This window comes from Calypte anna, chromosome 24 (genome assembly GCF_003957555.1).
Source record: "Calypte anna isolate BGI_N300 chromosome 24, bCalAnn1_v1.p, whole genome shotgun sequence".
Lineage (NCBI taxonomy): Eukaryota > Metazoa > Chordata > Aves > Apodiformes > Trochilidae > Calypte > Calypte anna.
This window is the reverse complement of record NC_044269.1, coordinates 6148348-6170685: the sequence shown is the minus strand read 5'-3', so window position 1 is coordinate 6170685 and position 22338 is coordinate 6148348. Positions and strand designations below refer to the sequence as shown.

The window sequence follows — 22338 nt, the reverse complement described above, 5'->3', positions numbered from 1 at the left end:
TTAAGGCAGAACACCAGAGTGAAATGAAGACACAGAAGGAGCTTTTTTAAATTCTAACATAGAACAAATGCTTTTATTGCACTTTTTAGAGAAATCTGCATAGTCCTAAAAAACAGGATCTCCCCTCCACCGATTCAGAACATTTGGTGTGTAACAACTGCTGCAGCTCAAACCCAAGTACAGGCTGCCTGCACAAGAGAATCAAAATGGGGCAGTTTTTACACATAGCCGACTACAAAAAGCTCACCACCAACAGCAAAGAAGATGATTCCAGCCCTCACAGTGGTCATCTACACTAACCCAGCACTGAAACTCACCCACCAGGATTGAGTTTGCTTTCTGATTCAAGGGGAACATTCTACAGGGGCTGTAATCTCCCTTCATCTATAAACTCTTGCTGTCCTTACCATCCTGTCCTATCACTGCCACTCTTTTGCTCTCCGAGGAAGACTCCTGCACATATTTTCTTTTGCCAGTTAGAATACAAAAGGGAAATACTTGATCTGACTGAACTGGACACATGACAGAACATGAGCCACTGCCCCTCTCTTCACTGCAGGAGCTGGTCAAGATCTGAATGGTTTGTCTCCAGCAGCTCATTGTTTAGCAAGGTGTAAACACAGCTGACAGATCCACAGTAGCTGGCTGGAGGAGCTGCCTCTTGCTCTGCTGCCCTCACAGGCTCAGACGTCTGTTCCTAGAAAGCTGCAAACCCAAGGAAACCTGCTGGGATGGCTGGGGATGCCAGACAGACAGAGCTGCCAAGGACCTGGCTGCCTCTCAGGCTGCAACAGTGGTTCAGGTCCTGCATGTCACCATTGAACGTTTCATCTCAAAAGTGCAATACTGCTTTTTATTCATTTGTATTTACAAAGAACACGGCTTCCAATCACCCCTCTCTCCCTTTCCCCTCCAGTCGGCCTGATGGAAGGAGGCCAGTGGTGTGGCCCGGGCTGTGAAGGGAGGTCTGGGGGTGCTACTGCACAGTGACAGCTGAGGCACCGTGGATGGACTCCATCACGGCTGCAAAGCGGCTGCAGAGGTCGTAGGGGGAGTTGGGCCGGATCTTGGGGGGCTCCTTCAGAACGATCACCTCGGTGGAGGAGTCCAGGAGCCGGGGCAGCAATTCACCCAACTTCATCTGCAGCTTGGCTGTCAAGGGGAGAGGATGGAAGGGTCAGTGGCATTGCAGGAGCCCAGGCAGCTGGCAGAAGGCTCCATTTGCCATAATATGCCAAACCTCTCTTCAGAACACAAAGATCCCCTGATTCTGCTCCCCATCCACTCTGCTACACCCCTGCCTATGTTCCTGGCCAGTGGCAGACCTTCTCCTTGACCCTGAAGAGGAGCATGCCCATCACCCTGCACCTGCCAGCAGTCACCTGCCATCTCTAGGGAACCTTTCATGTCCTAAGGCAAACAAAACCCAAAGCCTAGCTCAGTAATTCTAAGCCAGTCTTTTGAAATGTGTTTCACATTTCAAGGAAGAAGAACCCTTCCCCTGCAGCTTTAGTCCAAAAGAAGATTCTTCAATAACAGAATTCAATGCATGATTCAAACACATTTCTCCTCTCACAATCAGAAATAAGCCAATGTGGTGCAATGCAAACACCAGGAATTTAAGGAGGGTTTTACAGGGTCCTTTAATTCCTTTCTAGTTCAGCTCTAGAGATAGCCTTGCTCACAGACAGCACAACAGAAGTAAGGCAGGCAGCCATTCCTACCGTCCATGTCCTCTCGTCCCAGATAGGAGCACCAGCAGTTTCTCATGACCTCGATGGCATCCAGGTCCTCTTTGCTGATATCAAAGTTGTTCATGAGGTGCATGCAGGGGATGATCAGCTCATTCAGGATGCTAATGCCCTCTGCTACATGAGCTTCTTCACAGCTGACGAAGAGAGACGCTGCCAACTCGTTCAGCTTCTACGGGAGGAGGGAGAATCGGGGGACAGGCTCATGAGAAGGAAGCAGGGACCTCATGTAATCAGCATCAGCCAGACTGCTCCCTCCCCTCCTCTCCAAGGAGCACAAAGCTCCACACTACCAACCAAGAGACACTTCCTCCTGTACAAGGCAATCAGCGACTCGCTCACTCCGCGGTTGGCTCCTTTCAGCAGCAGCTTGGAGTTGGTTTGGTAGGCGTAGACCAGGTAGGTGAGTGACTCCTGGTACCTAGGAGAAAAGCGTCAGCCATGTGGCCTGGCCAGGGGCACCACTGCAGTGCAAGCAATGCAAGCAGTCCTGTCAGCTCAGGAAATTGTTTCCATCCACAAGTAACATCTGAAAACCATTTTACATACTGGAAAAAATAACTTTTCAAATTACAAACCCTTCATGAAATGGTACTGTCCTTCACACTGCACCACTTCTCTAAGAAAGGGTTATTAGCAAGACAAAAAGAGCCCTCAAATCCAAGAGTGAATGCAAGCTGGTCACCATGGGTCAGAAGAAAGCAGTTCTGCCAAAGTGGCCTTTACTTTTAGATTACAGTTTTATCTTGTCCAAACACCCAATTAAAAGCAACTTACTTTCCATTCTGGTACAGCTCCAAGCCTGTCAGCAGGTAAACGGACACCTTGCGGAAAAGGCTGTAGTCTTCGTGCCACCTCTGTGCAGAGGGAGTGAGAAAGCAGTGTCAGCCTCACCCATGACACGTGCACACATTCTTGAAGGTGCTCCACAACCCCAAAACGTCAGATTTTGCCCTGCACAGGGTTTAAATGTCTCTTATAAGCTGGTCCTTACCTTGTACTCCTCCATATCCACATCGTCAGGACCAATCTCCCTCAGCTTTGCTTGTGCCACCTTCATGATGCTGATGGACCTGCTCCATGTAAGCACAGATGGAGATGATCAGAACAATGGTCCTGGCTGCTTCCAGATGAGAAAAGCCTCACCCTGGAATGGACGGCACAAACCTTTCATCATAGCTGAGGTTTTTGTCTGCAAACTGCTCGAGGAGGGTCCGTTCCACCACCTGCTGGGGAGCGTTGTTCTGCAAGAAGTAAACTAGGACATGCTGCAGCCGGGGGTCGTTCTGCGGGGTAGGGGTCTCCTTGGACAGCAGGTAGAGCCGGGAATACTCCTCATGGAACGCCTGCCAAGCAAACACACGTGATAACACGGTTACTAATGCTGCAGCAGCTGATATGAAGTGGGGTACAGAGCTGCCTCAGCCAGTTTTGGTAGCCCTCTTGCAAGTGTTGAGGCTGTAAGGATTGACTGCAATGCACTTATATCTGTAGTAAGCTGCAGGAGCATCTGGTGATTTACATTCCTGCAGACTAACAGCATGGGTGATTTCTCCCATGCAGCACTTTTAGTTAAATCTACCTGCCTGTAAAATCTAACACCAGCTTCAATTCTCAGCAGTGCCTGTTCTTTGAAATAATTCTGTCCAATGCATACAATGTCCTGAGGACATTTTACAAGAGAGGTCAGAATAAACCTGCACCTTCAGGACCAAAAAATTCTTGATTGCTGGGTTATTATCACACTGAGGACTCAGAGTGCAGGTTCTGAAAGGTATGCAAAAAAAGCCTACTTTTTATAAAGCAGAGCTAGAGAACTGCTAATACTAAAAGGAGTATAAATGGAGGAAAGTTAAAAACAAAACAAAAAGTTTTCTCCTGGGAGGAGGGAGCTTGCTTATAAGCAATTGTTTAGAACAGGAGGGTACATTGCCCCAATAAGAGCAAAACCAGAGTTGGGAGACAGAGAGAAAGGCCATTAACTAAAACAAAAACTACACAAATTGTTCCCTTCACATTCCTGATATGCCAGTACAGCACAGACTCCCCATTCTGTGGAAACAGACACCCATGCTATTGGGTTGAGCAAACAAGTGTGGTACCTTCACGAGCCCTGCTTCAGACCCATCTCGATCAAAGGTCTGGCGGGCTTTTGCAATAGCCAGGATGACACCTTGCATGGCTGGACTCAGCATCACCTACCACAAAAGCAAGAAAACAGAGACAAGAACAAGGAAAACAGTGACAGGCAAGGAAAGAAGAGAAGACACCATGAAGAAAACTCTTAGAAGAGAAGGCTTAAAGGAAATTGTGTGAATATATGTGGAATAAGCATGAGCAGTGATTTACTTATACACCACTCAGACCTTCCATCACATGCACTTTACATGCAGGGTGTTTTTTTTAAGCATTAACTGTCTAAAGCCTGGCCATGCCTTGAATTCATCAATTCAAAGCAGACTATCCATATCCCCTCTGTCTCCCATTGCACCTCAAGCCATATCAATTGAGAGCCATGCCTATGCCTTGTGCCAGCTTTGTACAAGCTGATATTAAACATACCCAAGGAGTAAAGGCCTCTGGATTTGATGAAATCCAACTATATTTGTGAAAAACACAACTCCCAAAAACACTGCTAGAGTATGTACAAGTGTAGGTAACAAAACATCAGAAGCCAGGGTGCTGCAAGTTATGGTATTAGTGGTCAATGTCCAAGAGGGGACGAAATGGTCCCTGAAGACAGTAAAGAGGCTTGTATACAAACTAAGACAGCTATGATCAATTTTGATAGAGTTGTACCAGAAAGAAGACCTAAAGGAAAAATGAGCAGATCTAACGATTGAGCACTGTTACAGAGCTGCTTTTCTGGTGGTGTTTAGATATGAAATTAGTGAATTATTTGGTCTGGCTGCCTTCATTCCCACAGCAGGAAAATGTGCTTCATCCCCAGAACTGCTTCCATGACAAGACTCCAGTTGTGCCCCATCTTAGGAAAGCTCAAAGCCAGCTACAAAGTTAAAGGTTAGTGACAGGCGGCGATTAACCCCTGCGCTGGGATCTGTACCTCCTCGTTATATCCGTCTGCATCGGATCTAACAGGAATCTTCCCTACACTGGGGATTTCCACTTCAGAGACCTGAGAGCTGCTCTGGGCAGCAGGCTCTGTTTCCTCAGCATCCTGGGCTGGTTCTGCTTGAACTGTAAGGGCTGTTTCTCTCGGCTGGGCCTTCACTGGCTCTACTTCCTTGGCCTGTGGCCAAGGAGAAAAAGAAGTGAGAGGGTAAGGAAACTCAAAGTAAAAAATAAAGGCAAACAAGAGAGGACTGAACTTCAGAATTACACAGAAATAGGAAAAGCAAAGGTCAATAAGAATGATGCAAGGCCAAAGAGAGGTGGCTCCCTGAGGCAAGGCTCTGCTCCTACCTCACAGAGAGCTGCCTCCACACCATTCTTCTCGTAGGCGTCAGCGGTGTTGGCGATGGCCTTGGCAGTCTGCTCTTTGGCAATCATGGCGTGCTCGGAGGAGAGGGAGTGCATGCTCTGCTCACAGGCGGAAGACTGGTCTGTGGGGCCAGAGGGGTGGCACTGCTGAGCACCGAGGGCAAGACTTCTGGCTCCCCTCCCATTCTGAAATGCTTTATGGCTTGTCCATGCAGGATTGAGCAGGTGCTGCCTTCACCCCAGGGGTGCAGGCATTTCATCGCCAGCCTGCAGGTCACACACCGCAAGGGATCGCCACTCAGCACTGTCCCACTTGTCATGGTTTAATACTGGGCTGGCAATTAAACCAATGACAGATGCTCTCTATTAATCCCCTCCTCCCTTCCTCTGCTGAGGAAGAATGAGAGAGAATAAGGGAGGGAGACTTAAGAGTTGGATACTAAACTACACAGCATCAATGAAACATTAGTGACAGGAAGGAAGATGATTAAATATAAAGAACTTTATACAAAAGTGGTATCACATTCCTCCCCCCTTCCCCTCAGTAACGCTTACGCCCCCACCAAGGCTGCAGGGCAGGCACTGGACAAGTCCCATGTGGGGCTCCTGGAGTCAGCAGCAATTAGGAGCTGGAGGCAGGAACACACAGAGTCAGGAAGGCAGGGATCGGGATAACAGGCAGACAGACGGATGGAAACCTCCCAGGATGCCAGCCATGGACCAAGAGGGCTTGACCCTCCTGATCCCTCAAGTTTATACCCAGAGTATGACGTGCACAGGATGGAATACTCTGTTTGGTCAATTCTGGTCACCTGCCTGCTCCACTCCTCCCTCAAGGAGGGCTGCAGGTGTGACTCCCTGACTCCCTTTCTGTTTCTGGAGCTTAAGATGTTTTTCAGAACCGAGCAGTGTCCTTGGTTCTGCATACCATTTGCCAGCAGTAACTATAAACATCAGGCGTTATCAGTCCTAGAAGCAGACACTGCCTGAGAAACTGGCTGTTAATTTAGCACATGCAGCTACTAGGAAGAGACTTAGCTGAAAATAAAATTACAATAAAGAAAATTGGGTCTATCCTGGCTCAAATCAGGACACCACAACACTTGAACATTTTCTACTTGATATTTATTTAAAAAGTCAAAAAGTGAAGTGAGATTGGCCCATTATGATTAAATGAATGGAAACAAGCATTTCTACTGACAAGCCTGGGAAGATGCACACATAAAACTAGTGGAAAAGCCTTTGTATTGCCAGGAGAGCCTCTGCCAGTTGCCTTAGCTACCTCACAACAGTTTCTCCTACATATCTCAAAGCTGATGCAAGGTTCCAACACAATGGTAATTTTGACTGGATGGTTGTTACCAGTTTCAACATGGTTTGCAAATGCAGCCATGCTATTACCTGGTCCTGATTCAGAAGAGAGTTCCTGCGATTCGGAAGCAGGTGAAGGCTCCATTTGAGGAATCTTGCAAGATTGCTCCTCCTCCCACTCCTCTGCCTCTTGCTCAAGTCGCCAGTTGTCCTCCTGGATGTAGTGTCTCAGCTCTGGGGGCAAGGCTTCAACTTCCTTCTGAAATTGGCCAAGCTCTGTGCCATCATCCTTGTCTGGAAGAAAGGCAGGACTGGTACAGAGAGGAACATGATCGCAGCAAGACACCATCACTAGAGCCTCCACAAAAACCCAGTGGCAGTATGGAAAGCCACAATCACGCTGGCCAAGGGGTTATGGGGAAAAACCCCACAACTTTCTACTAGCTTTGCAATTTCAGGTGATTTATAAGCACAAGTTCAAAAATAAAGATAAATCTATAGATCTAACTGAAAAAAAAGGCCTGTTTTGTTCTACCACTGGGTGGCATTTATCACTGAGAAATTGCAGAAGCAGTGCCTGCTGCTGCAGTGAGTCAGAAACATGTCCTTATCCAAGGGCTACCATCATACAAAAAACAGCCTTTATGCTACCAAGAGCTGGAAAAGCTACAGTTCAGCTGGAGACATATCTACAGCAGAACGTGGCAAATAAAGGTAGGAAACTGCATGGATTCCTGAGCAAAAGTGTCACACTGCTATTTCTCAGAGCTTTATAGATATCCTTCTGTGTTCAGTTATAAATAGCACAAAAACCGAGCAGCATCAGCTTCAGAGAAGCCTTACAATTTTATCAAAAGCAAATGGCAATTCTATATGCCATCTAATTCTCATGCATCCATTGTAATAGAAAAGCATCTTGAAAAAAATAACAAAAATTGCATTAAATAGTAGGGGAAAAAATTATGGAATCATTTCAGGAACGGAACTATCATGGCAAGACAGACAAAGAAAAACCTCCAGATCCTCATCAGCCATATTTAGCAATGAACAGAATGACAGTTCCCCATTGTTTCTTTCTATTTATTACATCAAAATGAGCCACACGTGAAATTATTAGGTTCTTGTACAGCTGTCTGCCATGTATAGTGCCATGTTCACGATAATTTCTCCACATAACTATTTATACATTGGCACTGCAAACACACTTTCAAGTCTGAGCTGCTAGTACTGGTAACTCATCCATCAGGAAAAGATGCATAAAAAAGGATCTGTTCAGGCTCAGTGTAATGGCATCACAGAAAAAAAAAAAGCTGACAAGTCAAAAACCATGGCAAAAACAGAAGAAATAAAGTAAGAGGTGTTTTGTATGCCCTTACAAAAGAAATACTGCCAGATAAGTGATATAGAGTCATGGAGAAAAACACCAGCACTAGATGCACGTTGGAAGGGGCAAGACATGAATAATCTTTACCTAATCTCCATCTTTGGTTTTCAACCATATCAAGGTCTGAGAAATGACTCGAAATTATTTCACTTCTACCTGGGGTGAAGCCTTTTGTACTGCCAAAGTGCAACTGAGCCGAAGTCAAGTTGAGAAACGTGACAACCACAGAGAGACAAGACCAGACCTAAACACCTCCTGAACCATACAGCTGTGGTACCTGACACAAGGCGGGACACCTTATCACTGATGTACATCAGGCAGTAGGCACTGGCATTCCTCAAGCCACCAAATGAATCTCTCTCCAGCTCTTCCCACGATGATTCTGTCACTGAGATGTCATTGTATTTCAGCCAGCTTTTTCGAGGCTGGTCATATATGTAGGCCCAGTAGTGACCAGCATTTGCTTGCCCTTCATGCACCAGGACAGCATGCAAATGGTAGGGAACCTGCAAGGTCACACAGATGTTTTCAGATCTGTCTTCAGCAAAAGGAATTGGTCTGACTCTACAAAAACCACAGACGTGCACAGCTGCACTCTGGCATAAGGCTCTTGGTTTACAGGGTAAATTTCCTGCTAAGGACAAACTGAATTTTCAGGGAAAGAGCAACAAGATTTTCATAAAGAATCTTTTCTCTGCTTTATCATAAAACTGGGATTTAAAAAGATACAATCACGCAGACAACTTAAGATGACAGCTACTCACAAAAAACATCAGCAACATCAGTTTAATATTTGTTTTGAGCCTAATGAGGCTGCATTGCTCACCTGTTGGAGGAGGGGGTCACAGTACATTTGTTCAATGGACAGGTTGGTTCTGGTAATAGACTCTTTCAGATCTGCCAAGAACAAGAGGAAGACATACAAATTAATGACTATCCATTTGGCCACTCTAGCCCCTTTCACTTCAAAGCCTCTGAAGCCATGCAGTAACTATCATACATCACACTGGGGCTGAAGCCTGCACAAGATGAGTTGTAGATGGGGATGTATCCAGTTGAAACAACAGAGGGTAAGCCAGGCTGGTGCTCCATAGGAAAAAAAACACAACAAAGATATTTGGGACCCACCCTGCACATCCTGTTCGATCTCGTTCCTCCACCGTTGCAGGCAAGTCTGAACGAGGTTCAGCTCTTCCTGGGAAACCATGTGAGGGGCTGGATCTTCTGACATTTCTGCTGAAGGATTAGAAGGCTGGAGTGGTGAAGTTGGTTTCTGCTGTGGTGACGAGGGATTTGCCAAAAATAAAGTTGTATCTTCAGTCCTATTGTCTTTCCTCTCGAGTATGCTGTGAAGCAAAATCCAAGAAGGTTGTTTTTTCAGCCTCTGTTTTTTCTTTTTGGAAAAGAATTGTGAAATAAACCAAATAAAAATTGCTCCAGACCCAGAGCAGGATTTCCCTTCCAGGATGGTACAAAATGTAGAAAGAAACAAGTACATTGAAGACTTCAGCCTTAGCAGACCAAATTAAAATACAGAAGAAACAGAAGCTAAAATTCTTCCAGAACTCCATAAGCACAGATCCACAACAATCAATTCCAAAAATTCCTTCCCTTACTACTAAGAAACTAATGTATTTACTCAGCTTAATTTAGAATGTAAACCAACCATGCTGGCCAGGTTTGTAATAATCCAATATTGGACTAATTTACTGGTTGATGAACAGAAAAAAATTAGTAGCCTAACCAAAAAGAGCACATAATTAAACTCACAACTGCTGCTTAGACAAGAAATACCATGATGTTTTTGGAAAAGGAAGAACTGTCTAGATGCAGTGTTATATTTACACAAACAGAACCAAATTATGAGGAAAACAGGGACTGACTGCTTGCAAAGGTTTTGCAGGTTGCAGCATCATGCTCACAACTGCCCAGATAAATAATATGCTTTCAAAATGAAAACGGGCAACATTCATCTGAAAAGCAAGTTGTTCTCCAACAAATTATTTCTGTTTCTGTTTACTAACCCCTTTGACTGTGAAAGCACATCGAAGGCACAAGGCTCAGCCTGGGACTGCAGGAATGCTGTCTGAGAGCTCTGAGCAGCAGAACTAATTCCAGCTGGCTTGGTGGTGATAAACTCAAGAACGTACTGGAGCATGTCGGGCAGAGGGAAGCGAGCTGGCCCAGAGCCATACTTCATGTACCTGCAGAAACAGCAGCACGTCAGATGAACAGAGGAACCTCGACTGTTTGGTTAAACCTCAGGGGACAACAGAAAAAGCAACAGGGAATAAAATCTCCAGGCAGGGATGGAGCAGTGAAAGAAGGAGGAAAAACCTCAGGTGCTGCACAGGGTCACTCACCACCTCCCACCAGCAGACCTTGGGAGCCTCAAGGCTGCACAGACTTGAAGCAGCAGCCAAAACATGGGGATGCTATCAGCCCTGGCTCACAACACACCTCATTGTCCCAAGCTTCCCACAACAAAATCATTCTGTTTGCCTTTCTTTTATGAATTTCTCTCCTATTGGAAAGCTCATTTGAAAGGAAGAGTTTGCACACTCCCATGGGACACAAAAACACAGCTAGCTGACTACTTACCTTTCCAGTTTCTGTTGTAGAATCGCCATTTTCTCCTTCAACCTCTTCATTTCTTCTCTCTTCATCTGAATAAGCTCTTTACTGCAGTAGAGGTACCTAAGCAAAGAATCAGAAAGCCCACCACATGCATTTTATTTGCTTCTACTATCCACAATCTCTTATAATGATCTTAGAATCTTTCCTTGCTCACTCATACAACCTTTTTAACTTCAATTAGAATAAAGCAATAGCTTTGAACATACCGTACAATAGAACAACTCACCTGTCCATATAAATAGTCTGGGGAAACTCTAGCTTGGTGTGAATTTTCTCCGGCTGTCCTAGGGACTGATTGAACTCAAATCGGGAGAGTTCAAAGGTCAGTACTGGTGGGAGTTTTGTAAACCAGCGCTGTAACAAAAGCAGAAATGCCCCCAAAGGGACGTGTTTTAAGATCACTGCTAAACGGCACATTTTAGAATGATCCTAAATTATTTTTGACTGATCCTAAGTATCTGTTTGCCTTTAAACATTGATGTAGTGTGTATTTTGTTTACAGAGGGGCTAGTCAGAAAGCCAAATTTTATGAGATTAAAATTTCTGATTCCATTTTACATTACTACTGTGAAAAAGCCCCATAACAGCTTTCAGAAAGTTACTTGTCTTGCCTGATGCATCCAGCCTGATGGGTTATTAGCAGGCCCAGCAGTGAGTTTTACAATATTAGCAGATGCTACACAAGCTCTGGATGTCAGCAAGAGTCTCCACAAGAGTTCCTTGCCAATGTAGATCACATGCAATGATGAAGAACAAAACAGAAGTCCTTAAGCAGTACCTCACTCCTTACCCTCTCTCTGTCTAGTTACAAACTACTCAGCTGAGGAGATTCAGAGAAGAAACCCATTTCCTGTATGTTTCATACATTGTTTTAAAGAGCCATGCTGAAAGACTTCGGGGATGGATTTACATTTCATCTCTCCCTCTTCCTGGGTTCACAAATACTCCCAGAAGTTCCCTTCACCTGCCACAGCATGGCACCACACTGCTGGGCTTCAGACGAGCGCACTAAGCTCCGTTCTCTCTGCAGGATTCATGTCAGATGTCCTGCTGCAATAGATCTGCCTGACAAAGTGCACCAGCAATCTGTAGATCTAAAATATTTATGAGTGCAGTTTTTAATTATGAAAAAAAATCCCAAAACAAAACTTTGCAAGGAAATGGCCAGGTAGCAAAGCTTCTCGAGAAGCAGCCTGATCTTCAGAACAAGAGAACACAAAAAGAGAGAAGGAACGACTTATACACCAATTATCTAGAGGAAATGCAAGTTCTTTTTAATCCCACTGGATGCTTTGAGTTTCAGTACACTCACCTACGTTCTCAAAAGACAAAATGCACCTTATTCTCTATGTCCCCTAGCATGCAGTCCTCTAGCCACGCCATCCTAGGGAGTGAAATTAAGATGCAGAGTTTTTCCAGTCAGATTTCTTAGAAATAAAGCCAGAGCCATTTCCTTCTATCCGTACAGACAACGAATGATGAGAACACATTTCCATGATTAGTCCAATTTGCCTCACCTTTCAGAAAAGGATTTGGAGGAACTAAAAAGTTTGGCTTGAAAAGAACCTACACAACTGCTCCCTATGTCATTTGTCTCTGGCACCAGCATACATCAGTATCCCCTACATCTACTGTAAATGCATCTGAACAGCTCCAGGCAGGAACTAGGAAAGCCAGAAACAAACATTTGAGTCTAGAGTCAGACCAGCTTCACCCACCCAAAACTTCACTTCTCCTTTCCCACTTTAAACCACAGCAACACATTTTTCAGACATTTTCCTAGACCTGAATGCCCTTCTCTGCCCCCTCTACACCAGACACCTCTGCAAAAACTTCTTTGCTGCCTTCCAGTTTTTTGCAAAGTTAACTTCTTAGCTGATCTTACACATGTAGGATGTTGAAAGTAATGGTAGGTCTTCACTTTCTACTTTGCTGCAACTAAGTATTTTATGATTGGCTTGTGATTTGCGAGAATAAAAGAAAAAAAAGAAAAAAAAGAAAAACAGAAAAACAAAAAATCATCAGCACAGTCTGAAGATAAGAGTGAAAATGAGGAGGAAATAAACACACCATAATAGGGAGAAAGATACAAATTCCAAATGGCATACCATAGAGTTAAGCACTGTACTTTTACCCTCCGAAAATATGGAGGCAGTGGTTCTCCCCCTACTCAGGTACAGGTAGGCTTCAACAGAAAGAGAGAGACTTTATCACACTTGCATCAGAAGCAGATGTTTACCTTTTTAATTTAAAACAAACTCCCTGAACTGGTTATCTACTGGTTATCTAGGACAACAAATCTCTACAAATAAGGAAAGACTTAGTGTCCAGCCATTAACACATATTTATGTGAGATTCCAGGTACACAGAAAATATTTTGTATTCAGCTCTTCAGGAACGTTTATAATTTAAAGTTATCAAAATGCAATGAGACATCCTTGGGCTATAAGTGTTGCATTTTTCTGCAGCAGGCAACGAAAAGCTCCAAACCAAAATGTAAAACTAACCTCCTGTCCATACTTCACCGACTGGGATGCTGTCGCCTCGTCCATCTCACCCTCCACCATGGCTCCTTCCAAGCACTCGTTTAAGTTCCGATAACCATTTACCTGAAGGGGGTACTGACCAAAGGCTTCAATCTTGGAAAAGGTATTGCCTGGACAATGGAAATGAGACAAAACTTGTGAACTAACCATGTCATCAGGGCTATAAATCAAAACACTCAAAGGAGTTAACACATCGATTACCAAACCCTTCACTCACCCTCATGGACACCCTCTGTCAAGAAAGTACCATAGAAAAGTTGTACCATTGGGTTTTCAGATTTGTCCCCAGGGCTCCTGTTTTAGAGAGAAAAAACACGTTTTTTGCAGCTGCAGGCTGTCAAAAAGCCCCAAGTCATAACCAAAGCCTGGGCATTTTCCTACACTAAAAATTAAAGTTTTTTATCCAAGTTACATTTTTCAGGTTCCCCAAAGAAGCTGATTTACTCTGCAGGCCACATGGGCACTGAACAAAGTCCTAGGCTTATGTAGAGGAAATGTAGATATCACACTTCATAAACATCTTTTGAACTTAAGGAGCACCATCCTCAGTAAAGAAGGAACTCTCTCTCTCATTATCTCAACATTTTCACCTGAAGCCCTGTTGTTTGTTAAGACGCTGCATTTAAAAATCTGCTTCTCCTCCGTGTCTGACTGTCAGGTCAAACTCCTGAGATCACAGCAAACTCACTTGATGTTCACAGCAAGCTGGAATGCATCCTCCAGCCAGTCCAGAAGCTTGTGTGTAAATTCACTCACATCTTGCTAGAAGAGAGATAAAAGTAGAGAGTCACGTGTCATACCCACCAGAAAGTGCTTTTGTGGCTTATTGGTCTCACCAGCCCCTGGCAGAGGACCTGACTGGCACTGCCATACCTACCCAGCCAAAGGAAGTGGGAAACTCAAGTGCTGGGCTGATTTAGACCGATAATGAACACTCTGCTCATCTGCAAACTAGATCAGAGGAAATTATTGTGATCGCTTCCCAACTACCCAGATGGCACTGGGTAGAGCACTGTGATGCTGGCTGTTTAATTAGCAAGCACGTACATTTCGCCTAAACGACACAGGGACAGCTGCTTGTCAGTTGACAAACATGGGAAGAGGCCTCTAAAAGCAATAGTAGAATGAGGCGAGAGAGGATCGTCACAGCTGCAAGTGCTACTGTGAAGGAAGCAGAAGGCTTTTTAAGGCAGTTTTACCTGCTGTTCTTCAGCGGATCTAAACGCATCCCTCAAGAGTTCCAGTGCTGCAGAGGGGTCTACAAACTTACGACGTGTCCCCAGCATTAAAGCAAACAGACACTGAAGTTCTTGCATGAATGCAACATTTCTTTTTCCCTGCATTGCAAAAAGAAGAAAATCCAAACCCTTCCTGCAACTTGAAAGAGCAGCATCTTAAAACAAAGTGCTACAGAATACTGGGTGCACATAGCTTAAGAGGTATCACCAACCACCAAGGAAAGAGATGATGTTAGAAGGACAAAAGCAGAAAGACATGCAGTGTCATTTCTTGGAAGCAATATGGTCCCCCAATGGATGCATGGGAAAAAAAATGTAATCCAAACAAAACCCTTAGAGGAAAGGGGGCCAGAAGTAGTAGTTGCTAAAATAGAAGGCAAAAGCCTGTGAATTTATGAATTTATTCTGTCTGCAGTTGAGGTTTTTTAAAGTACCAAGTACATATATGAAAGCAACTACAACGAAATCTCTTAAATGGTGGTGGCCACAAGTTAGAACAATATAAAAAGTGAAGGATTATTCTTTGTACACCTTTTTCTCTAAATATTTTCTAAGTGCCTTCTGCTGGCTGCTCTCAGAAGGCTCTGGGCCTCAAGGGACCTCCAGCCTGGCTCAATCACCAGCTCTTCTATGGTGCATGTGAAGCAATGTACAATCTGGAGCTACCAAGTTTTATGACACAAATTCCTCCTCATGCCACAGTTAAAAGGTCTAGAGGAAGCTTTACGTGAAGCTCCTGATTTTCTTCTACAGTGGTTCTGTCTTTGAAAAGCATTTCCCACATTTGTCTTTAACCCCTCCTGGCAATTTGAAAGCCATTAACTCAGGCTCAAGAGTCTCACATGGCCCCAAATCAAATCTACTAAGGGAATGAGCAGAACAGGATTCCACAGGGGAGGGAAACTTGACTGCAATCCTGGATGAAAACTTACAGTGTGACTACGACAACTTTCAAGCACATTTGGAGGTAGGGAGTACCCAAGAACCAGCCTCCGAAATTCAGGCAACTGGAACAGAGACTGCAAGGAAAAGAGAGGCAGAGACCAGTTACCACCTGCAAGGCTTTGACTCACCACAACTTGATGCCCAGTTGTCTCTTCTACTTGACAGCTTGTTTTGTTAACTTCTAATTTTTGCTGGCTTTATATTACTACATAAACGTTCAGGAAGCGTGCAGTCTGCATGCTGGAACAGCACATTCCCACAAATCAAAGAACAAAGCCTCATCCTGCCATTTCTAGGGTACAAATCACCATTTTAGGAACAAGTATTCTATTCTGCACAGGCAAGCTTAGGAACAGCATCCAGGAGCAAGTCACAGGGATAAAGGAGCCCATGGGAAGCTTTCTTACTTAATACCAAAGCAGGAGACATACAATTAATGTCCCTCTGCTGTAAAAGTCAGAAGAGACAAATTCAGTTCCACATAGAATCATAGAACTGGCTGGGTTGGAAGGGACCTCAGAGATCATCGAGTCCAACCCTTGAACCACCGTTGCGGTTGCTAGACCATGGCACTGAGTGCCACATCCAGTCTCTTTTTAAATATCTCCAGGGACAGAGAATCCACTACTTCCCTGGGCAGCCCATTCCAATGCTTGATCACCCTCTCCGTAAAGAAATTCTTTCTAATATCCAACCTAAACCTCCCCTGGCACAACTTAAGACCAAAGACATCTTGGTGTCTCTCCTTGTTTAGGTTATCACTAATAATACATGCTGCCTAGTTGCTTATTCCTTCAAGTACAAATGCCAGTGTGTTCCATTAGCTGGAACACAATATACCACGCATTACAGACCCAACAATAACCACAGTAAAATTAAATTATCAGTTCAATTTGCCAGTCAAGCTTCTGCCATTCAGGAAGCATCAGGACATTGCTGCACCACCACAGCCCCCGAGTATGTACAGATTATATGAACCTGCATCTATTTTTACTCAAAGTCTATCTAACTGCTCTTTGTCTCTTTCTGTGTGAGCCCAAAGAAATCAGAACCCTATCAAATAAAAACAGAAGTCTCACTGCAGCATGGTCATCTTTGCTTATCACTCAACAGAGCTGCTCCATGTTTAATTCTAACTGATAAACATTTTGACTCCAAGACTGCAGCAAATCCTGAAGAACTTGTCTCTCTGATTACCTGTATGACAGAGCTGAACCAACAAGTATTTCCAATATTTTTCATGCCAACAGGCCAGTCACCCACTCTCCTCCAATTGTTCTGCTTGGAGGTCTCTCCCCAGACTTCACAGCGTTTCCTTTTGGAGCGGTTTTTGTTTTCAGCAGAGTGTGCTTCCTGTGGTCTGTCATAAAAGATGGACAGCTTACTGTCAAACAGTCCTATTTCCCTCTTGTCACATGCAAGGAACTAGAGCTGATGCCCAGCACAACAGACAACAGATGTCTTATTGGACTCCAGAGAAGTTTTGTTTCTCACATGGTGGATGGAAAACATGACTGCAAGACAATTTGGAATGATAGTGACAAACTGTACATATTTTCCTTCATGAACCAGCTGCCTTCAAAAGTGCAGTGACTAAGTGACTTAGTCATAACTGGAGGCAAACCCAGTAGGGAGGCAAACCCACGGTAGGGAGGAGACAGCTACAGAGTGACAGGGTGGTGAATTAATGCATGAGATTTCAAAGTGCTTCTTCAAGAGATGCCACAGCAGTACAGCATCCTCTGAGGTGTCATGTCAGCAGCAGCAGTGGGGACTGAACAAGACACAACTAAATCTGCTTTTTCTGTGCCTTGCAGCACTGCCCCAGACACAAAGCCCAGCTGCCCAGAAGGCAGCAACAACCCAAGCACCTTCTAAAGGCAGCGGGCATGCATTTGGTAGGTGATTCATGTTTATTTTGCAGTTATCAGCTTAAGAATCTACTTATGATACCAAGAAAAACAAAAGCAATATACAGACCCACTGACCTTGCAGCAGCATCTCGCTCTGCAGCCTGAGCTTTTGGTGCTTCCAGTGGTCTGAAGACATCAGCTGCACTGAGGTCATCTCTGTTGTCTGGGACAAGTGCAGCAGTAACATCTGGAAGCAGAGGCAGCACTCTGATCAGTTTTCTACCAGGAGCTGGCATAGGTTTTCTTTACAAAGAGTTTCTAGAAAACATCACACCTCACAAATACGACTTTTCAATTGGCAGGAGCATAATTTCCTAGCTCCAGTTTTTAATACAAATCCTTCTAGCTTGGATCATGCTGAGGAACATACAAAGCCAGTAAGCAGGATGGATACAAGGACAGGCCATGCAGCTGTGCACTGGCCAGATTTCCTTACAGCCAACTTCAGAGCTTGGGGGAACACTTCAAACCTCTTAAAGTAATGAGACAGGAACATCAGCTGCTGTGTCTGTGTGCTGTACCCTGACACCAGTGCCAACAACTGACATCACCTTAAGACATAAAGCATTTCAATAAAATCAGCACAACCACACAGAGCCACCTCTCTTCATTCCTGCCAGGGTGCTAGGCTGTGAGTCATTTCATGTACCAGTTACATAGGCAAGGAGAAAGGAAAATAACATTTCTCATGTAGTCAAGCTGCTAGCTCAATCAGGGTTTTAGGTTTTCATGGAAACAGGATACTAAAGATTCAGTTTGCCTGCTCTACCAGCAGAGGCTGCAGAAGGACATGTACAATCCTTGACAGGGGACAGTTCTCTCTCTTCTCTACTTGCTCTGCTTCTGGAGCTTTCTGGGCTTTCTGTCAGCCAAGACCAACTGTGTCAAACAACACCAAGAGCTGTCACCTATAAGCAGTATTAAACTGCTACTGAGTCACTTTCCTTTCAGATTGTCCAAGGGGGAGTACCAGAAGAGGAGCTGGAGGAATTCCCTGGCAGACACAAAGCCCTTGGGGTGAGCTGAGAGGATCCACTCACTTTGTGGGAGCTGTTTGCCCACGGCGCTCCCTTCCCACACCGACGGCTCCACAGCAGCCGTGTCCCGAGACGGCTCCTGAGCGTGCTCCTCTGTCAGGAAGGTGACAGCTTCCATAAGATCCCCATTAGCAGCCTAGCAGAATGACAGGGGAAAAAAAATCCACAGTGCCAGCATTAACTTCATTTACATTTGCATGACATCTAATGTACCCATGCCAGAGATGGGCACATAGCCACAGGCTCTGCTCATCCGGGCCACAGCAGAGAGCCATCTCTGGCATCAGGAAAAAATGAATATAACCTAGGCTGGAATTTCTCTGTGGGAAAGCACTTTAGCTGTATTACTCTAGGACAATACAGACCCCTTTAACTAATTTCATTTCCCTCACAAGAGTCAAGTAGCTGTGGGAAGCCTGAAGGCACAGGGTACTTTGCCACCAGGGATCACATTCTGTGGATTTAGGGATGTTTGTCTTTTAACCAAACAGGGCTTTCTTTGGAGGAGCACCATGGGCTTAACTCCTTTACATTTATTCTAACTAAGCATAGATGACTGTTCTGGTGATGGACAAGATGACCACCAGCCTCTAAGTCACCCATGTTCCTGCAGCTGTCAATCAGAACTCCTGGAACAATTTACATGGAGGAAAGCCTGCTCTGACCCACCCGTGGGTTGCACAGATAACAGCCCTGGAGGAGCAGAATCTCCAGGAAAAGCCTGCAGTGCAAAACTGCTTCCCGCTGTGAGGGGGTTTTTGTTTCAGGTGCAAATGAATGTATCCCAAACTTGCATGTTCCCTGCTGACAGCAGGAGCCTGGGCTTGCCTAACTTTTGGGACAAATTCAGAGATCTCCTTGCCACAGAACAACCACAGCAGGCACAAACCTTTAGAGCAGCATGGAGGAAAGCTGAGTCTTGAATTCCTGTGATCTCTTTCAGCTGGTTTAAAAGCATCTGGCAATCCTACATGCAAGAAATAAAGAAAGATCATGTGAAAAGGTGAGCAGGACAGACAGCAGGCTGTTCCTGCAAGGATTGCTGAGGCTCAAAAGAATACTGCTGCTTGCTTTCCTTTCTACTGACAAATTGAGATACAACCCCTGTGTTTGTCATGGAGAAGAGGGGGATTAATAGAGACCATGTTATTTGGTTTAATTGCCAGGCCAGTGTTAAACTGTGACACCCTGTCACACTTTCCTGATGGTAATACCAACACTAGCTTGAACATCCAGCTCCCAATTTTTTCCCTTAAATTAGCAGAGTAATGTTTGAGCTGTTGTATTCTCACACCAGCAGGCCTGAGAGGAAACACTGCTGCCACATCCACCTGTGGTAGGACAGGACCCCTCCCCCAGGCAGCCTTGGCATGTGCAGCAGGACATATAAGGAGGCTGCATGTTCTCCAGCACCAGCCAGGGGCTATTTTCAGTCTGGCTGCACATGCCATTTGTGCGTGTCACTTCTCACTGACAATAAGGTGACAGAACAAGGGCCCAAGAGGCTGATGCCCCTTCCCTCACCATGCAGGCCACTCCAAACTAGGTGAGATATTCCCTCTAAGCAACAGCCATCAACCTGTTCTGGGGTTCAGGCAGGTGGAAAAAACCAAAACCATTAAACAAATTCTCCTTAACAGACTTATCAAACCTTTGCTGCCTTGGCTCACCACAGCAGCATGAGTTCCTCTCAGCAAGTAGTGAGTCAGCTACTACTTTGAGCCATCCATCCATCGATCCCACTGATGGACACTGCTCCACACACCAACTCCATGCAGGCAGCATGCATCCATACCAATGGTTAAAACAAAGAAAATCCCAGATTAATTTTTTATGGGAATTCCCCTGACAAGCTGTTCCTGATAGCCTCCCACAAAACACTACTTCTGCTTAACTTTTACAAGAAAAAGAACATGTGTGTGCACGCACACTTCCTCCAAACCTGTCCCATGCACATTTTCAGTCTGGAGAGAAGCTGAAAGGGGCAGGAAAGCCTCTGGCATGAAGAGGAACCATGCAACGCGGAGCCAAGGGCAGGAGGCTAGGGCAGGCATTTTTCACGAAGGCAAACTACTTATATCATGTTGCTAATTTTGCTACTTTCCCCAACAGCCCGATCCTCAGCCAACCCCACCTAACACTGCAGGGCATGTTTTTCCACTGGAGGAGAAAAAAGAAACCACACTAATAAACTGCGTTACAAAGAAACCCAAGGCAGGACAGGGCATGATTTTTCAGGAGGTTTTCTACTTCACCAGAAGGAGGACTCACAAAGGCTGTTGTAACCATAAACGCTAGTTACCGACCTACCACTCTGAGCAAACACTTAATATTCTAATGATTTCCAGTGCAATTCATTCAGCCTTTACTCAGACAGGTTGGTATCAACAGCGCAGAGCTTATCCTCTACAAGTTCCGAGAGGCTGGCAGCCCAGCCCACAAACGCCATCGGGAACCACACTCTGTGCAACAAATCTGTTAAGTTTTTAGGGAAGCGCCGGTGGCTTTGTTGCTGTAACTATAGCCTGGTTTCCTTTGTGAGGTTATGCACTGTGGTGCTTTAAAGCAAGCTCCAGAGCTGGTCATGAACGCCAGCCTGCTCCTTCTATCAATGCACGCTGCATTTGAAAAAACACAAACCAAACCAAAGCCCTGCCTGCTGGGGAAAAAAAAAAAATAAAATCACAACCCAAACCAAAACGCTCTTAGCGTGAAAATAACACCGACAAGAGAGGAATTCAGCAGTAAGAGGATGAGAGGAACGCAGATGCGAGAGAGGAGGATACAGCCAGCCGGCGAGCGATGGAACCGGGAGGTTCTGCCGGTGTCCTGGCTCTGAGGTGACCCACTGCGATCACAAGTAGTTTGTTCCGGTGAGAAGCTGAGAGCGGGGAAGGCTGCAGGTCAAGGGGGATGCGAAGAAGGCCAAGGGGGATGTCAAGATATAACGGAGCGACAGGAGAAGCAGGCAGGAGGGATGCAAAGCCACGGCCTTCAGCCTCTGCTCCTCGGCTGCGCTTTTTATGGGGAAAAGGGACAGAGAGCGGGCCGAGCCCCCCGAGCTAGCAGCAGGAACAATGCCTGCTCCTTTCTGACCCAGGCTTTTCCCAACCTACATACCGCAAACTCTCCCTCCACCGACACGCACTCCCGCACGCCCGGCAGCCCCCCAGCGCCGGTGGGCACGGTCTGGGGGCGGCGGGGGGAAGTCCACCCGCTCCGCCGCTGCCCGGCCCTGCTGCGGGTGTAACGGCTCCAACGGCACACGGCGACTGCCGGCAGCCCGGCGGGCTCCCCAGGGATGGGATTTTCTCAGTGAAAAACCCAAACACGAGGCAGGGCGGGGACGGGGCCCGGGCGCGCTGCAGGGGGGGGAAGCGCCGGGAACCGGCAGAGGGTTGGAGGGGGGAGAAACGGGAAGGGGGTGGGAGCCCGCGCAGGCCGTAGGGGAGGCATGCGGCGAGGCGCTGGGGAGAACAAGAGCAGAAGCAGCAGCCCCCCTCCCCGGGCGTTCCCCCCCGGAGGTCCCGGTGTCTCTCACCACCTGCCCGCCGCCGCCCGGGGCCTGCAGCTCCGCCGTCATCTCGGCAGGCAGCTGAAACCCGCCGAGACGAGCGCCGCCGACACGCGCCTGCGCCGAGCGCCGCCCGCGGCAGCGCCCCCTGCCGGCGACCGCCGCACCCCCCCCAGCCCCGTTCCCCCCGTTTCTTGCCCCAAGCAGCGGCAGAAACGGGACCCGGGGGGGGCTCCCTGACCAGCGGTGATCCTGCTTACGGGTTCAAGGTTTGGGGTTTTTTTTCTTAAAGAGAATTATTAAAGAAATTATAAAACCCCCAGCCCCAATAAACCAGCCCAGTTCCCGGATGGCATTGTTCACACTTGATTGTCCCTGGGCTGTCACCCTCTGTCCCTTGCCTTTTAGCTTTGGGAAAAGTGACTGAATGTCAGTGGAGCCCTTTCTGCGACTGTCACAACTTGTTCCCACAGGTGCCCAAATTCGGGAGGCAAGAGGGCGAGCAAACCAGCAGTGTCCTCCAGTTTCCCTGACATGCAAATTAAAAACACATATGCCCCGTTTAAAATGTTTAAAATTCAAGGAAAGAAATGCTGCCCCCGAGCATCTCCTGCCATGGCA

At 46.1% G+C, this 22338-nt stretch overlaps 1 protein-coding gene across 11 annotated transcripts in view; it reads right to left on the bottom strand.

Moving 5' to 3' along the window:
* Positions 1-48: 48 nt before the first annotated feature.
* The window catches only part of USP28 (ubiquitin specific peptidase 28), a 28434-nt gene continuing 6144 nt past the window's right edge, over positions 49-22338 (bottom strand). For 3 of the 11 annotated variants that reach the window (XM_030464823.1, XM_030464822.1, XM_030464824.1), the window contains 25 exons: positions 19093-19170; positions 18207-18339; positions 17242-17353; positions 16451-16613; positions 15241-15327; positions 14270-14407; positions 13759-13832; positions 13288-13364; positions 13032-13180; positions 10751-10878; positions 10489-10584; positions 9912-10091; positions 9016-9233; positions 8714-8784; positions 8165-8393; positions 6594-6797; positions 5175-5314; positions 4816-5001; positions 3854-3949; positions 2919-3097; positions 2746-2824; positions 2529-2608; positions 2049-2172; positions 1725-1923; positions 49-1152 (listed from right to left, as the gene is read on the bottom strand). In XM_030464823.1, the coding sequence (XP_030320683.1) occupies positions 977-1152; positions 1725-1923; positions 2049-2172; positions 2529-2608; positions 2746-2824; positions 2919-3097; positions 3854-3949; positions 4816-5001; positions 5175-5314; positions 6594-6797; positions 8165-8393; positions 8714-8784; positions 9016-9233; positions 9912-10091; positions 10489-10584; positions 10751-10878; positions 13032-13180; positions 13288-13364; positions 13759-13832; positions 14270-14407; positions 15241-15327; positions 16451-16613; positions 17242-17353; positions 18207-18339; positions 19093-19161 (3387 nt within the window). In that variant the 5' untranslated portion in view covers positions 19162-19170 and the 3' untranslated portion in view covers positions 49-976. Of the gene's footprint in view, positions 1153-1724; positions 1924-2048; positions 2173-2528; positions 2609-2745; positions 2825-2918; positions 3098-3853; positions 3950-4815; positions 5002-5174; positions 5315-6593; positions 6798-8164; positions 8394-8713; positions 8785-9015; positions 9234-9911; positions 10092-10488; positions 10585-10750; positions 10879-11488; positions 11516-12632; positions 12706-13031; positions 13181-13287; positions 13365-13758; positions 13833-13947; positions 13966-14269; positions 14408-15240; positions 15328-16450; positions 16614-17241; positions 17354-18206; positions 18340-19092; positions 19171-21744; positions 21827-22338 lie in introns of those variants that run through there. The other 8 variants (XM_030464821.1, XM_030464820.1, XM_030464825.1 and 5 more) reach the window with 8 other exon arrangements.